Genomic DNA, 15,382 nt, shown 5'->3' with positions numbered 1-15,382 from the left:
ATCATTTAGTATAAGATTGATTTATTTTTTGTAACTTATCTAGTTAACAAAATCATCTCCTAATTATTTTCACATGATTTATTTTAAAATTTAAACAAAAAAATAATCAAGTAAAAATATTTGAAATTTAAATCGTTATAAGAATGCTAAAAGTATCTTGAATAGTTAGATATTATTGGTTAATAACTTGATTGTTGGCCGCACACAATTATTTCAAATCAAACCACGTTAGTCATCAGTTAAGATCTTATCTTTGCTTGCATTGCCTGGAGAAGGCTAAAAACTTTCCGACACACAGGAAAACAAAAACATTCTAGATGAGCAGCTGCCTTCTTCGAAGTGGATGGGTTCTTTTAAAAGACAAAATTAAAGACACTCTGTTATTTGTTTTTGATTTACTGATTATTTAGAGGAATCCAATTACGGTTTTGATTCACTCTCTTTCATATATATATATATAATAGACTTTTATTTAAAGGCTGTAGAAGACACGTAAAAAACAACCAATTGAGAAGAAGAAATCATTCTTCAACTATAATAATATTTTTATTTTCTATAAATTTTTTTAATTTCATCATTTAGTTTGCTGTGATTAAAATTCATAATTTATTTTAATTTTTTTATCTAGTTATCTCAGTATGATGATCTAAGTCACATGTTTGGTGTGTTAACCGAGCTAACTTGAGTTTTTTTTTATTTAATTTTTTTCTTAACTCTTCCTTCAACGATTGATTGAGAATTAAATTTCATAATTTGTTTTGATTTGCTTTCTATAATATCATTTTAGTCTTATGACCTGACTTGCGGACTTGGTCGGTTAACTCGGTTGAATAGGGAATATTTTTAGGTTCTTTTTTTAATTTTATCTTTTAATATTTGACTGATTAGGAACGATTTAGTTATCCTGGTCTAATGACCCAGATCACGGGTTTTGCTAATTAAACCGAGTCGACGTGTTTATTTTGTTTTTTTAATTGATCTTTTTAAAATTTCATCATTAAATATTGGATTAATTGAAAATTAAGGTTCATAATTTGGTTCAATTTACTTTTTATAGGGTTATTTTGGTCTTATGATTCGAGACACAGATTTGACTAATTACCTAAATTGACTCGATCAATTCAATATGTCATCGTTCCAATATTTTAAAAGAATTATTTTAAATTTTTTATATTAAATTATATTTTTATTAGTTATTCATGTTGTTTTAAATTTACAAAGTCAATCAAGTTATATTAAATCAATGCAAATATAATTTTAGATTTTTTTTAATTAGAGAACACGTTTTTTGAAAAAAAATCAGATTGCCCGCGGTGTAATGATGGTGAAGACTGCAAAAGGGGGGAATTGTTGAGGAGGTCGTTTGATGATCACGGCAAGTCTTCAACGTATGATAAATGATGGAAAAGACGCAGACAATGTAGACAACTTGGTAGTAAGTACTTCAAAGCAGTCAATGGAGTGCTGCTTTGCTCGGTCATCGATTAGACGCTACAATTCTCAGACGCCCGCACGCACACCCTTTTACTCAACTTAAGCCTTACCCTACTTTAGTTTATTTGCCGCCGGGTCAGAAAAATATATATTTATATATTAGATTTTAGCTATGAATTAAATAATTTATTTTATCTAATATTGAGATACAAAACATTTCACCTACCTAAATTAATATGGGTTGATCTATAAAAGTTACGGGAATAATCTTGAAAAAAATAAATTAAAATATTTAATTTTAAATTAATTCAATATTAAAATTAAAAAAAAGTAAAAAATAGCATTTACTTTTAAAAAAACAAAAAACTAAATGAATTTAAGTCAACGTATATCGTCGGATTTAAAAAAAAATTATGTTAGAAATTACATAAATTTTTTGTATCACATGTTTATTTTAGAAGTAGGAAAACCATGATAAAAACATGGTGATGAGATGGTAAAAGTGCACATTTATATTCAAAACAAAGAGCAAAAAATATATTATTAATAACAAATGATGAAATTGTTTTTTTTTTTAAGTGAGGGGCAATAAAAGCATTAAAATTCAAAACCACCACTTATTTTATCTATTATTTTAAAACTGCAAACTAAAATAAATCTTTAATATATTTCCAAACCAATTCAATATATTTGTGAAAAACCCGTGTCACCGGTGGCAATCTCTTCTGCGGGTAGGACAACACGTGGTAGATTGAAATGGCTTTCTGTAGTTAGAGTAGTCATGAAGATTGAAGAGTGGTGGTGGAGTGGAGCCCAGGCGATTGCCGTGCACAATTACTCCAAGTAAGGTAACGCTCTTCTCAAACCAAATGTTAATCATGGCATTGAAGATTCAGTGCTGTGGGTGGGTGAGCCACAAAGTCAAGCTTAGATCTTGGTTTTGCCCTTTTTTGTGGGCTTCCCGACCCTTCCATTTTCTCCGTTTTTCCCAGTAATTTCTTAGCCAGACGAGCACTTGTTCTTCTGTTTGAATACTCAGGCGACGGTGAGACCACCCTCCATTTCCCCCCACGTTTCAATTGCTCCAAATTGATACTGTCCTGGTCCCTTCAACTGCACAAAGCCAAGGCATGTATGATCACAGAGAGCTATTTTTCTTTTGTTTTTTCCCCCCTTTTACCCAGTCATGGTTGAAATAGTTGATCATTTATAGAAAAATATTCCAATCACTTGTCTTGACTGTAGAAATATTAGACTTGCATTTTCTTTTCTTTTCTACTTCTTGCTTTCCATTTTCTCTAGAAAACTTTGACAATATTAATTCTCAACTCGCAAGTCTGCTAATTATAGGATTAATTCAAAGTTTGACGTTGATTGCATGCCTCCGGAGTTTCTTTAACTATGATATTTTTGTTTTTTTAAATGTTTTTATAGATTTATTTTTAATATTGGTATATTAAGACAATATAAAATTATATTTATTTATTTTGAAAAATAGAAAACAAAACCCGAGTATTTGTTTATTTTGAGAATACCTGATTATTTTTATCATGTTTCTAGAAGCCATACTTGATTATGTCGAATGCCCGACCACAGTATACCTTCTAGAAGATTAGCCACATGGCTGTGTCATTTCATTTCCCATATCTTTCATAAATACGGTGTCTTTCCCTCATACTAATTTATTCAAATTTTTTTTATGAGGCTGACCTATGCAAGAAAAGCTTGCTCTCATCAATTCAAACTCTGCAAATTACCTGACAACCCTATGCATATCACTTACTATAAAACACTCAAGGTTTGTCCTGGTACGGGAAATCTTCTGAACAAGGTTGCAAGCTTTCAAAACATTAACTGAGAAAGGTTCTCTATCTTTTTCTCCCTCCCATTTTAGATAAAGAAATGGACAGAGTGAAGAACTCTGTTGATGTGTCTCCTTTCTTGCTAGTGGAAGCTGCGGGTGATTCTGAGGTTGATTCCGATCCCACCATGTCCACTATAGATCTTGTTGATGATGATGATGATGCAGAATCATGTAGCTGTGATACATTTGACCATTCTGGTGTCAGTGACATCATTAAAGGTGCCTGCAGCGAGGTTGAAGCATACCAGGTCAATTACAATGTGGTTGATGATGATGATGATGAGGAGGAGGAGGAGGAGGGAGTTGAGGTTTGTCAATCATGGGTTCATCATGTCCACGTTGGATTACCAGTGAAGCAAAAGTCATGTGTTTCAGTGGATTCAAGCAATGAATCGATGAACGAGAAGGAGAAGGATAGGTTGTTTTGGGAGGCCTGCTTGGCTTCCTAATCGATTCAACTGTGCAGGATTTCCTTCCTTTTCCTTTTCTAACTCAAGTTTCAGACCATTTTGAGTTTTAATGGGTTTCGTTTGTTTGTTTGTTTGTTTTTTAATGAATTTTCCCCTGTTTAGGAAAGAGAGGTGAGAGGTTAAACACAGTATATTTGTCTTGTAGATTACAATTGTACATATGATATGCAAATACCAGCTTTTTTTTTCCCCTGCAACACAGTATATTTGTCTGTGCATGTTCCCAGCAAACATCCACTTGTTTGCATTTCAGGAGTTCTACTTGATGAGAAATCTAAAAAAAATGTTTTTAATGGTACTGTGGGTTGTGTAATTCTCCAAGCTTTCTCGTAAACTGGATTATTAGCTGGTAGCTTCGAGCAAATTCTCGATCCTATATCATATGGGTATAGTCACCAAATCATGGAGCTATGCCTAATAAGTCACCAAATCATGGAGCTAGTCCAGAGAAAAAGTTAGTCTAAAGAACCTTTTGAGCAAGAAAATAGAAAAAGGCCATCTCAATACATGAAACCATAAATTTGGAAGTAAAAAGGAGCAAAGGACATTCAACTCTAACAATCTAGAAATCCTATCTGGACCCCAAGATCCAAAAATTCAAAACAGCCTGCAGTTGCCAAGATTTTTCAGAAAATCTCAACTTCATAGAAACAGGGCAAGGGAGATAGTTAACTTGAGAGAAAGGGAAGAAATTGTCATGAACTATGATTCTGTATAGTTTACTTTGTGCTCTGTTCTAATAATCAATATATATATGCACCACACGCATAGGGATTGACTCAACTAACCTTAACTAATCCTAATGTGTTTTGTTTAGTGAATCTTTATATAATAGATATTTTACTAATAATACAATAGGTAATTAGCGCTAGATGGGTCTAGAGCTATGTTTGATCATATTATTTCAATATTCTCCCACAAGTTGAACGAGGATAGACACTATATTCAACTTGTATCGTAGAAGTGTTAACTAAGATAACGAAAAAGGTTTAATGAGCACATCAACAATCTGATTATCAAAAGCAATAAATTAAATCTTGAGTTCTTTTCGAGTAACCATGTCATAGTATGCAAACATGAAAAACTAAATTGGCAAATAAATAATTGGCTTCTAAGTTATCACACCACATAAAAGGAGAATTGTTTTGGAAATACCAAGTTCATGAGCTAGAGTTATGATGCATTTGAGTTCGACAACAACATTACCAATAGCTTTATACTTGGCTTCTATAGCAAGGAAAGGTTAGTAACATTACGTTGTTTGCCATATTTATGAGAGATCACATTGTGATCAAGGAAAATAGTATAACCATTAAAGAATTTTCGGTCATCAACACTACCATCCTATTTAGAATCACTAAACCTATTAAGAAAGAGATCCTTTTGATGAGTCAAGTGCAATCCGAAGGATGAAGTACTAATTAGATAGTGTAAGATGCTGTTACATACCAACCAATGAACATCAATGAGAAAATGCATTAAATGACATGTCTTATTAATTACCAAATGGATATCATATCACGTGAACATGAGATATTGAAGAACACCCACTAACTATTTAAATTGTATAGGATCCAAATGAGAACCAACAACATTAAATGTATTAACTGATTTACATTGTAACATTCTAGTTTTCTTAAAAAGATCAGCAATGAACAGTTATTGTGAAAAAAGCAAATCAGTTATAATGGATGAAACCTCAATTTCAAAAAAGTATATGAAGAAGTCCAAGATCATGAATGTAAAACTTAGCGACCAAACTTTTAATAAGATAGTTTAGAAAGGTTGGAGTATCACTAGTTAGTGAATCATCATTGCCTTAGTAGAACAAAGAGTTAACTAGGAAGTATTAGCTCTAGAACTATGAAAACCCAAGAAGACTAAGAACTAACCAAGTTAGTTAAAACATGCATTAGGTGTTTGTTTGAGACCATAAAAATAATGGTATATAACCAATGATCAATGAAGCCATGAGGCTAAGCCATAAACACATATGCATCAAGAGATCCATTAAGAATAAAAGTATTATAGACATCAAGTTGATGTACTAACTAGCCACGAGTAACATCAAGACATAACATTGTCTAAATAGCATAAGGTTTCACCACTAGACTAAATGTCTCTTGAAAATTAACCATTTACTACTAATTATAGCTTTTGACAACCAAATGCTTTGAAACACTAAGTCCCATTTGGCATGCATTTAATTTTATATATCCATTTTACAACATATTATATTCATAGTTAGATCATATGGCATTAGAGAACAAGTATCATTAGAAGCTAAGAAAGAGATTTCGATAGCTATAATTAATCGCCACTCAGGATATCATTTGGCCTTAGTAAGAGATGATGGTTCAAAGATATAGTCAAAAAAGGATGCTAATCGTGCTCAAGAAAAACAAATAGAACAAGGTTGTGAGACCATATGATATTGATTTTGGACACCTAAAAGAGGTATGAAAAGAGAAGAAAATGATGTGGTTACGAACCTAAGATAAGCAAGAAAATTTAAACCAGGAGTGGACAAAGGCAACGAGGACACAAATGAGTGAAAGACAACATGAGAGAAGGTAAAGAGGGTGTGGGAGACTAAGAGGAAGATGAGGTGGACTAAGACCCCATTTGAAATTGAGGTTGAACTTATTTTTTATTAAAATTTTAAATTTATTTTTGCTTCAAATTAATCTTTTTTAGTGTTTTTAGATCATTTGATATACTAGTGTCAAAAATAAATTTTTTTAAAATAAATAAATATTATTTTAATACATTTTCAAGTAAAAAAACAACTATCAGGGTTTTTGTTATAGAACCATCAAAGTCAATAAAAACTAAGAAGAATGATTAGGAAAGAGTTTGGACATTGATAAGATGACCTAATTTATAAAGGTAGAAGTCAGCTCTATAGAAGCTTGAAAGGGTGAGGCTCAATTTGGCATGGTGGAATTGAAAAAAAGAGAAAGGATGACTCATGTAGGGTACAATGATAAACAATATGTATACAGTGAGAGTGAATATCTAGTAATATGAGAGTATTGATTTTCTTAGGTATTCACGAGTCTATGCAATATTCTATGATATTATAATAGAGCCTCGATACAGCACACCAAAGCACTCAGCTAAAGCTCCCAACTTTACCATAGATGAACTTAGTTCAGCAAATTAAGCACACACGTAGAACAAGTGAACCAAGTAACAGTGCACTCAGGATCAGATTTTTGTCTGTTGGACCGAGAACACGGAATTAGACATGGAGAACGTGTTACAGAGTTGCCGAGTTTAGAAATGCACTCCGATGAAACATAAATTGAAAGTTTTCAGCTCTGTGCTGAAACTGACAGAATGAGCACAAATTCAGCCCAAAGCTGAATCATGACTCTTAACAATCCACCACAACTGGACACTTCCTAGCCTAGCTCAAGCAAAGCACACAGAATTAATTCAGTATTAATTTACAGAAGCAACCATGGTCGGAGAGAGCAAACCAAAATCTGCAAACAAAGCATTTTCCTAAGCATGTTGAGGGAAACTTCAGTCAAACAGATTCACTAGACCCAGATGACTTCTTAGTCAAAACGACCTCTGCTAATTTGTCAATCGTCTGCTCATCATCTTCAGCGTCTTTCCATCCTTTGGATTGGCTTCTGATGTCAATCTTTTGTCCTACAGTTATTACACTTGCCCTTGAATCTTCTCCATCACTCGAGGCAGAACTGGAATTTTCATTTTTGCTATCAGTGAATGACAGTCCAGACTCCATTTTAGACCCAGAAAAACTTGGTGGTTGCTCCACAAACATATCAGTGGAATTTTTATCCTCGTCCGACTGCCTCGAGAAGCTTTCTTCTACCTCGCTTAATGACTCAATGTCATCGTCGTCAGCTTCTTCATCACTGCCAGTGCTGAAATGGGCATGATCATCATAGTCCGATGGTGCCTGTCTCAGCTCACAGCTGGTCTCCATGTCGTGCTGACTGTCAAATTCCTCATCAGTTTCAGTTTGGTGACCAGATGAATGAGATGACATGGGTGAATATCCTCCAGCTGAAGTCTCTTCACGGTCTCGCAGCGTTTTCGTGATTAGGGTTTTGAGCAAGTTCATCACTTGTACAGCATGCATCAATGCTGTCAGTGGATCAGACATCTGACAAGGGGAAAAAACGTTCAATTACGTCAAACAAAATTTGGAAACACGGTGGGCAAACATGAATCTACTACCATCAAGTGAACATGTAAGGCTACAATAATATTTCCTGATTTTAAAAGCGAAAGTTGTTTCATTTTATTGCATAGCTTCTCCTTTTGCAATAAAAAGAGACTTTGATATGTTAAGAATGTTAAGAAATAATGGAAATATACCTGAGTCATGTTTGGAGAAAAGACCATTGCAATATTTCTAGCATTCATTTTATTGGAATCTTCTTCCTCGACAACATCAGCCATAAGACCAACAGCCCAAGAGAGCAATGCAGCCTCAGTTGGCTTTAATTGCTTAACAAGCTCAACAGATTCTTCCTCGGTGTTACATTGCAGAACTTGTTCAGGAGAAAGCCCATCCAGCACCCCAGAAGGAAGCTCTCTAAACCAGGCTTTTATAAGGCCTGCTAAACAATGGACATCAATATCATCAGGCACAATGCCCCTGTTCAGCTGGTCCCTCACATGCTCCTCCTGGCTATTTTCTGGGTTTATGCGGAAAATCCCTTCTGCCTAGAAAACCACCCAAAATCAAATGTAAGACAATTCATTCGATATTGAAATGTAAGCATAAAATCCCAACTATTTGAATGTCAAATGGTATTATAATCAGTACCTTTAGACCGCCTTGCGAATATAATCTATCCTGCATCAGCAAGAGAATTGTGGGAACACTATTTCCTTTCGAATCATAAGAACATTGCATTGATTCTGCTGAGACACCAAACACACTGGCACTGCAAATTGTGATGCTTAAAGTTAAATCCTATACAAATTGAGAAAACAAACTATGCAAGAAAATTGAACAGAAGAGTACACAAAAGCTATTGAATATAAGTAATCATTCCCATTATCTTTCTTTCTCTAGCTATGGAAACTTCAATGGGTATGAAATATCCTGAAACAGTCCCCGTTTTTAGATATTAAGAAAAAATTGAGCAGCTGAAGTAAATTGAATTTAATAAAAGAAGATTTTCATTGCATGGAGTAGCTGTAGATAAGTAAAATGAACTTCATTTCATTCCATAAACCTAGAAAATTTAAACTGGAGTTTAACCATCTGTCTCCTCAGAAGCTGTAAGAAGGTTTCCTGTAGTAAAACCCCACCTGGAGGACCAAAAAGGAGATTGTTTAGCCCAAATGCAGCTAAAAATCTCAGCTTATTTTCAAATCTCCCCTTTGAACTTTGAAGAGCCAGAGCAAACACAAGTTTGCATCTTTCTCCCTCTCAGATCTAGTCCCTCACGCCCCCAACAAAAATGAAACCCCTTTCAAATTTCACCAATTTGAAAAATTTGAAGTCACCTTCCCAAAAAAAGAAATAAAAAAGACGGAAGATGAAGAAAACTAAGTACCTAGCACTTGGGACTCGACAAGGGATCTCAACCTCAAACTCAACAGGAAGACCCAGAAAGCCATTGAAGCGATCAAAGGTGACATGAGTTATATGTTGAACGTTAGTGGGCCAGCCAATGTCCATGTGATGGAGGGTGCTGCTTGTTGGGATGACATCATCTCCTCCATCTTCAATGCGGCAAGCCACAAGTGATTTCCTTATAGCTGTCAATACAAATGCCATCATAGACAGCTGCTGGTTCTGCACTTGCTTTTGATGATCTTGTAATTCACTCCCTTTCGTCCCTTTCGTTCCCTTACCACCAACACCACCGCCACATCCACCTCCTTTTGTCACCATTACAAGACCTGTCATTTCAGCTATAGAGAAATATGAAAAAGAAAGAAAAAGAAGAGAAGAGAAGAAGGTGTTTGTTGTTTCTGAAGTTTGAAGCTCTTAGCTCGCTCTTTCTCTCTTTCTTACAAAGTTGGAGTTCAAACGGCCACTCGTTTCAAATTTTAGAAGGACTCTCTCTCTCTCTCTCTCTCTCTCTCTCTCTCTCTCTCTCTCTCTCTCTCTTGTTTACTTATATAATTTAACTTTATCTGTATCCTGTCTTTTGACGTTTTTGACTTCATTGTTTGCTGATATTACCGTTAATGCCATTCAACAAATCTCATCGAATTTCATTAAATTCTCTAATCAACTCTTTAATTGCTCATGGCCATACTTTTATTGCCTTCTGGCTGAGATTTTAATTAGGCCTTATACAGTGAGTATACGACGAGGCATTTAGAAATAGTGTGATGGATGTTTTTAAAATATTTTTTATTTAAAAATATATTAAAATAATATTTTTTAAAATTTATTTTTAATATAATACATTAAAATAATCTAATATATATAATTTCCAAGGACTTAATATGGAATACCTACATTCTGATTCCTTTAAGAAAACATCATTTTACTTGTGTGCAGCAGGAGTGAGTAAAAAATCAAAAAAACTAATTAGATTGAGAAAATCAAAAAAAAAATAATTGAAAAACTAAATTGTTAAAAAAAAACTAATTAAACAAAGTAAAATTTAAAAAAAACTGACCGGTTCGGTTCGGTTTTGGTTTTATAGACCTGAAATTAAAAAACCGAATCAAACTCAAACTGGAAAAAAAACCGAGTCAAACCGGTTTGAACTGGTTTTTGTCTTAAAAAACAGAACTAAAACTGGTTGGTTTGAATCGGTTTTGGTTTTTTAAAAAAAAATTAATTTAATTACTTTATATATATATATATATATATAAAAACTAAACTGAATAAAAAATAATCCAAGATGCATTTTTATTTTATTTTATTTTATTGGTATAATATGCCAGATGCATTATCTTAGCTATTGCTGTCTCATATCATGTGTCCGAAAGTCGGTGGGAGTGGGGGACCCAGCTAGAGTTAAAACCAGAGAGAACAAGTAAAGAAGCGGAAAATTCGTCAAGCCCGTGATACAAAATTATTGCTCAATCGTCCATGTTATACAAAAAGCTAAAAGTGCTCGGTAATTTATTGTCGTCCATGTATTCATATCTTGCTGGATTTGCACTGGAAGGTAGTAACAAGATTTTTTTCATGGGATTTATCAGTTATTACAAGAAAAAATAGGGTTAATTGGTATTTTTATATTTTTTTATTGCATTATGTAATTATTAAATTATCCTTAAAAGAAAAAAAAACATTTTACTTAGGTCAATGGGCTTTCCAGGTTTTTTAACTTTCGTACGCTGAAAATACTTAAATGCTTCTAACAGTAATTTTTCTTGGCTTTGGATACAAGAGTACTTCAGTTGTTTTTTTATAGTTTTTTTGATATTCTCATGTGGGGGTAAGAGATAATTAAATTTTTTCATATATATATAATTTCAATTAAAAAAGCATAGCAAGTGAGCATCGTTCATGCCTTTCGAGTATAGCATGCGGTTCTAAAACAACTCTGAACGTCGCTGTCTAGAATGACATTTGATGAGCATTACCATCTCATCACCGCATGTTAATAAAAAATAAGTGGTTGAGCTTTGGCCACATGTTTTTATTCCCTCTCTCTTTTCTTTTTTACCTTCAATAAAAACAAGTTGGTTATTGTAAAAAAAACAAAGAAGTCTGGTTATTTATTTATTAAATTAAATTAGGTCCGCATTCTTTTAATTATAATATATTTGGTCTTGAATTCTTTGTTGAATTTTTTTTTATTTTATCCATTGACATTTGATTTTTATATTAAATTTAGTCATCATTTTTTTAATTGCTTTGTATTTGCTTTTGAATCTTTTATTAATTTTTTTTAATTTCATCTTCTAACATTTTATTTTTATTTCAAGTTGTGTCATCATTTTTCTTATTGTTATTTTTAGTTTTTCTTTTATTTTTTATTTTAAATTATTTTTCAATTTGATCCTATATGATTTTATTTTATTTTTTTATGTGAAATTTGGTTCTCATTCTTTTCAAATCTATATTTTTTCCTTTTTTAATTTTTTTTTTTAATTTTTTTTCAATTTTATCCTTAGTTATTTTGGTTGGTTGAGAATTTGATATTTTTTTTGTTTACCTTTCATGTTGTGATCGGGCCTTATAATACATGTCACAAGTTTTGAAGATTGGACCGGGTTGGCTTCAATCATTTTTAATTTCATTTATCATCATTTGGTTTGTTGCAAATTAGTATTCTTTGTTTTTTTACCTTTCCTTTCTATAGAATTATCTTATTATCATATCTCGAGTCATGAATTCATCCAGTTCACTGGGTTTGACTCAAGCATTTTTTTTCTCATTGCTTTTTATTTATTTTTTATAATCTCATCTTTTAATATTAGGTTAATTTGAGATTCGTGATTTTACTTCCACCATGTTATTCGGGCCCACAACTAGGTTATAGATTTGGTTTGATTTTTTCTTGAGCTGGATGATAAAAAATTATAATGTTCGGTTCCTTCAAATGATGTATTTTTAAAATTCACCTATATACTGGCCCAAACAAACTCGGGTCATTTTTTTTTGTTTTTTATATTATTTTATTTTGAATTTTGTCGTTCATCATTTTATTTGTTGGGAATTGAGATTCATATATTTTTTTTTCCTTTTATGCAATTATCTCATTTTCATTTAATTTTTATTTTATTAAAAAATAAAATTGTTGAGATATTTTAGAAATATTGTAAAGATATATTTCTATAATACTGGCAAGTGTTCATCCTTTACATTAAATCGTTGTTTTTTTAATTTTATTTGTTGTCAATATCTTGTTTTCTAATCATATTATTAAATTAATCAAGCTAATTAAATTCATTCAAGTTAATGACCAAAATCTCATAATATAGCATAAGCCATCTATTTAGTAGTTTTAATTAAAAAAAAAAATAGATCGGCTCATATCATAACACAAGTCATTTATCTAGTAGTTTTAACTATGAAAGAAATAGAGACTTAATTATTTACTTGAATAATATATATTTGTATGACCTATGAAAAGGCCTATTTTTTTAAAAAAAGAAAAATCAAGGCTTAAGAAGAGCCTATGAATGAAAATTAAACTAAACGAGTAAATGTAGTTAGCTGATAGGACAAAAATAAATACAATCCTGAAAGAGAGGCATTGGGCGGTCCTAATTAATGAGATTTTTAGATGATCCAAAATGAGCTACCCAATCTACTGTCGAATTGATTTCTTTGTACACGTGTTGAAAAGGCCTTTGTTTGACAATTCATGCAAATCATTTATCTTTAGAGAGAGACTTCATTAATTAAACGTTAAGGTAAATTAAGGAAAAGTGGTTGAAAGTTAACTTCTACTTATTGTACCGACAGCCCCACACACACATACATACTGGGGTATATATTTTAGATTATTTTGATGTATTGATATTAAAAATAATTTTTAAAAAATAAAAAAAATCAATAATATATATTTTAATATAAAAAAATTATTTAAAAAATAATTAGTAACACATTTCAAAATACTAAAAAAAATACTAAAAGAAAAAAGAATGAAATAGGAGCATGCTCGTGTCCTTGTTTTGATGATGGGATAGCCGCTGTTTCCTCATGCCATTTTCCACGAAAAAGCTTAAACATTTATGGCAGTTTATTACCTCTGGAAAAGAGAGCGAGGAAGGAGTATAGTGCTGAAAGGACCGTCGTGTTTCATGTATTGGACGGTCCATCAAATCAGGACACAGATTTTATATTTCCAACAACGATGGAGTTCTTTTTAGGCCATCCTCGTGATTAAAGGAAAGAGACAATTAATTAAAAAGTATATTACTGCTTTTTATTTTCTTCCTCCTTTGTAAATGTGTTTTGCTTTACCTAGAAGAACCCTACCTGGATTATCCCCACAATTCTCTTGGGTCTAGAATCTTTTATTAAATCGAAACGAGTAAATAGATTGGGAGATAGTGTCTTTTATAGAATCTTTACATTCTGTTTTCTGATAAAAAAATCAGTGGTTCAATATACTCTTAATTAGATTAACTATGCACTTAAATATATATATATATATATATATATATATTAATTCCTAATAATCGTTCTTACAAGATTCTCGAACTGAATCATAGAAATTAGTCTGGTAAATTGCATGTAAAAACCTTTTATTTTACGAATATAAATAATCAAGTGACTATTTTCAATGGCTTAGAAACTTGATTTATAATTACGATTTTATGATATAATGTCGAAGACCCGTTTTGAAAGCTCAAAAGTACCAAATGATAGATTCTCCAAATAACGGTTGAAATTACTTTTGCTCGTCATGCATCACCCATGAAAAAATACTAGGAAAACTTCAATTTGATCCTCATTATATTCATATCACTATCTATGGATATTTAGAAACTTTGATGATGTATGTTTAGAAGGATAATGTTCTTTGTTGTCAATTATATTCGAGGTGAAATTGATAAAATCAAAAACTCTAAAATTCAATTGATATTTAGATAATACATTAAGATTCAATTGAGTTTTTTTAAAAGTTTATTTGGGTGGTGTTTGACATTGTGGACTAGTTATGTTTTTGAAAATTTTGAAATTTCTTTTAGCTTCAAATTATTTTTTGTATAATTTTAATATGTTAATGTTAAAAATATATTTTATTTAAATATATTAAAAAACACTTTAAAAAAACTAATTTCAAATCAAAAACACCTCACCAACACCCACGAACCATTCCAACAACTCAAAATATATATAAAAAAATAGCTCAAAGACTTAAAACAAACGGGGTTAGATTTGGCTTTGTTTGCTTAAATGTGTTTTTTCATGTAACATTGAAACTCTAAATAATCACCATGAAACTCTTTTCTTTTTATGAAACTTGTAGACATCAAGAAAACTTATTTTGGTGGTTAGAAATGAAATGAATGATGACCTTTTCTTTCATCGCCGGAACCCGGTAACCTCTTTTTATCTCATTTCTTTAACTAAGAACTAAAAAACAAAACAAGTGAACTTGTGTATCAAATTTGATTTTTAAAAATCTAAAGGGACCTAAATTGTATAAATCGTGTTAGTTTGAAAGATCGAGAATCTAAGTGTATTTATATACAATATTTAGCATGCCACCTATGTTTAACATCATTTTTATTTTTGTTTTTTTTTTCAATTTCACATTTCACCAAGAAATCAAGAGAAGTTAGCCTTTAATTAGAATCAAATCACGCAACATAAAACTTAGATAATCAAAATGAATTTCTAGAAAAAAAACAATAAATCCACGTTGCTATGCGTGTGCCTAGATAGTGCAACCTAGTCTTTTAGTATATTCTACAATATTTTAATATATCAGTTTTTTTCTAAAATGAAAAGCCTCAATTCATCAAATTGGAGGAGCAAAATACAATAAATAAATAAATAAATAAAAACCCTAAAACAGAAAATAGAGGCGGTGAAATAAAGGTATGGTTTTCTACCTTTAGAGACAAGTTTTAATTATGAAAATGCGGGGTTGCATGATAATGTCCCCGTAGCTTCAACTTCGAAAGGGCCATTTTCTCTATAAAGTCAATAAAGTCTTTTTGCAAACACGAAAAGAAAGGAAGC

The 15,382-nt window shown here is 31.8% G+C and overlaps 2 protein-coding genes across 7 annotated transcripts; one reads left to right on the top strand and one right to left on the bottom strand.

Annotated features, from left to right (window-relative positions):
- The first annotated feature begins 2,106 nt into the window (after nt 1–2,106).
- LOC133682133 (uncharacterized) lies at nt 2,107–3,955 on the top strand. 6 transcript variants are annotated; one of them, XM_062105399.1, is made up of 2 exons: nt 2,107–2,282; nt 3,329–3,955. In XM_062105399.1, the coding sequence occupies exon 2, from the start codon at nt 3,337–3,339 to the stop codon at nt 3,745–3,747; it is 411 nt and encodes a 136-aa protein (XP_061961383.1). In that variant the 5' UTR covers nt 2,107–2,282; nt 3,329–3,336; the 3' UTR covers nt 3,748–3,955. The 6 variants fall into 6 exon arrangements, with proteins under 6 accessions (XP_061961383.1, XP_061961382.1, XP_061961380.1 ...); XM_062105398.1 differs by having other exon boundaries at nt 2,108–3,232; XM_062105396.1 differs by having other exon boundaries at nt 2,109–2,277; nt 3,139–3,955.
- A 2,997-nt stretch (nt 3,956–6,952) lies between these two features.
- On the bottom strand, nt 6,953–9,850 carry LOC133681801 (rho GTPase-activating protein 2). The gene is made up of 4 exons (XM_062104952.1): nt 9,321–9,850; nt 8,582–8,702; nt 8,128–8,478; nt 6,953–7,912 (listed from the first exon to the last, which is right to left on the bottom strand). The coding sequence occupies exons 1-4, from the start codon at nt 9,674–9,676 to the stop codon at nt 7,304–7,306; spliced, it is 1,437 nt and encodes a 478-aa protein (XP_061960936.1). The 5' UTR covers nt 9,677–9,850; the 3' UTR covers nt 6,953–7,303.
- Nucleotides 9,851–15,382: the final 5,532 nt, after the last annotated feature.

Source organism: Populus nigra, chromosome 2 (assembly GCF_951802175.1).
Source record: "Populus nigra chromosome 2, ddPopNigr1.1, whole genome shotgun sequence".
In the NCBI taxonomy this organism is placed as follows: Eukaryota; Viridiplantae; Streptophyta; class Magnoliopsida; order Malpighiales; family Salicaceae; genus Populus; species Populus nigra.
This window is presented reverse-complemented; position numbering and strand designations above follow the sequence as displayed.

What these genes read in the sequence shown, in the direction of transcription:
- LOC133682133 (XM_062105399.1), top strand. Translation starts at nt 3,337, where the DNA reads ATGGACAGAGTGAAGAACTCTGTTGATGTGTCTCCTTTCTTGCTAGTG.
- LOC133681801 (XM_062104952.1), bottom strand. Translation starts at nt 9,676, where the DNA reads ATGACAGGTCTTGTAATGGTGACAAAAGGAGGTGGATGTGGCGGTGGT. An exon ending in TGTCGAGTCCCAAGTGCTAG is followed by an intron (nt 8,703 to 9,320) that starts GTACTTAGTTTT and finishes CACAATTTGCAG; the next exon opens with TGCCAGTGTGTTTGGTGTCT. An exon ending in ATTCGCAAGGCGGTCTAAAG is followed by an intron (nt 8,479 to 8,581) that starts GTACTGATTATA and finishes GTGGTTTTCTAG; the next exon opens with GCAGAAGGGATTTTCCGCAT.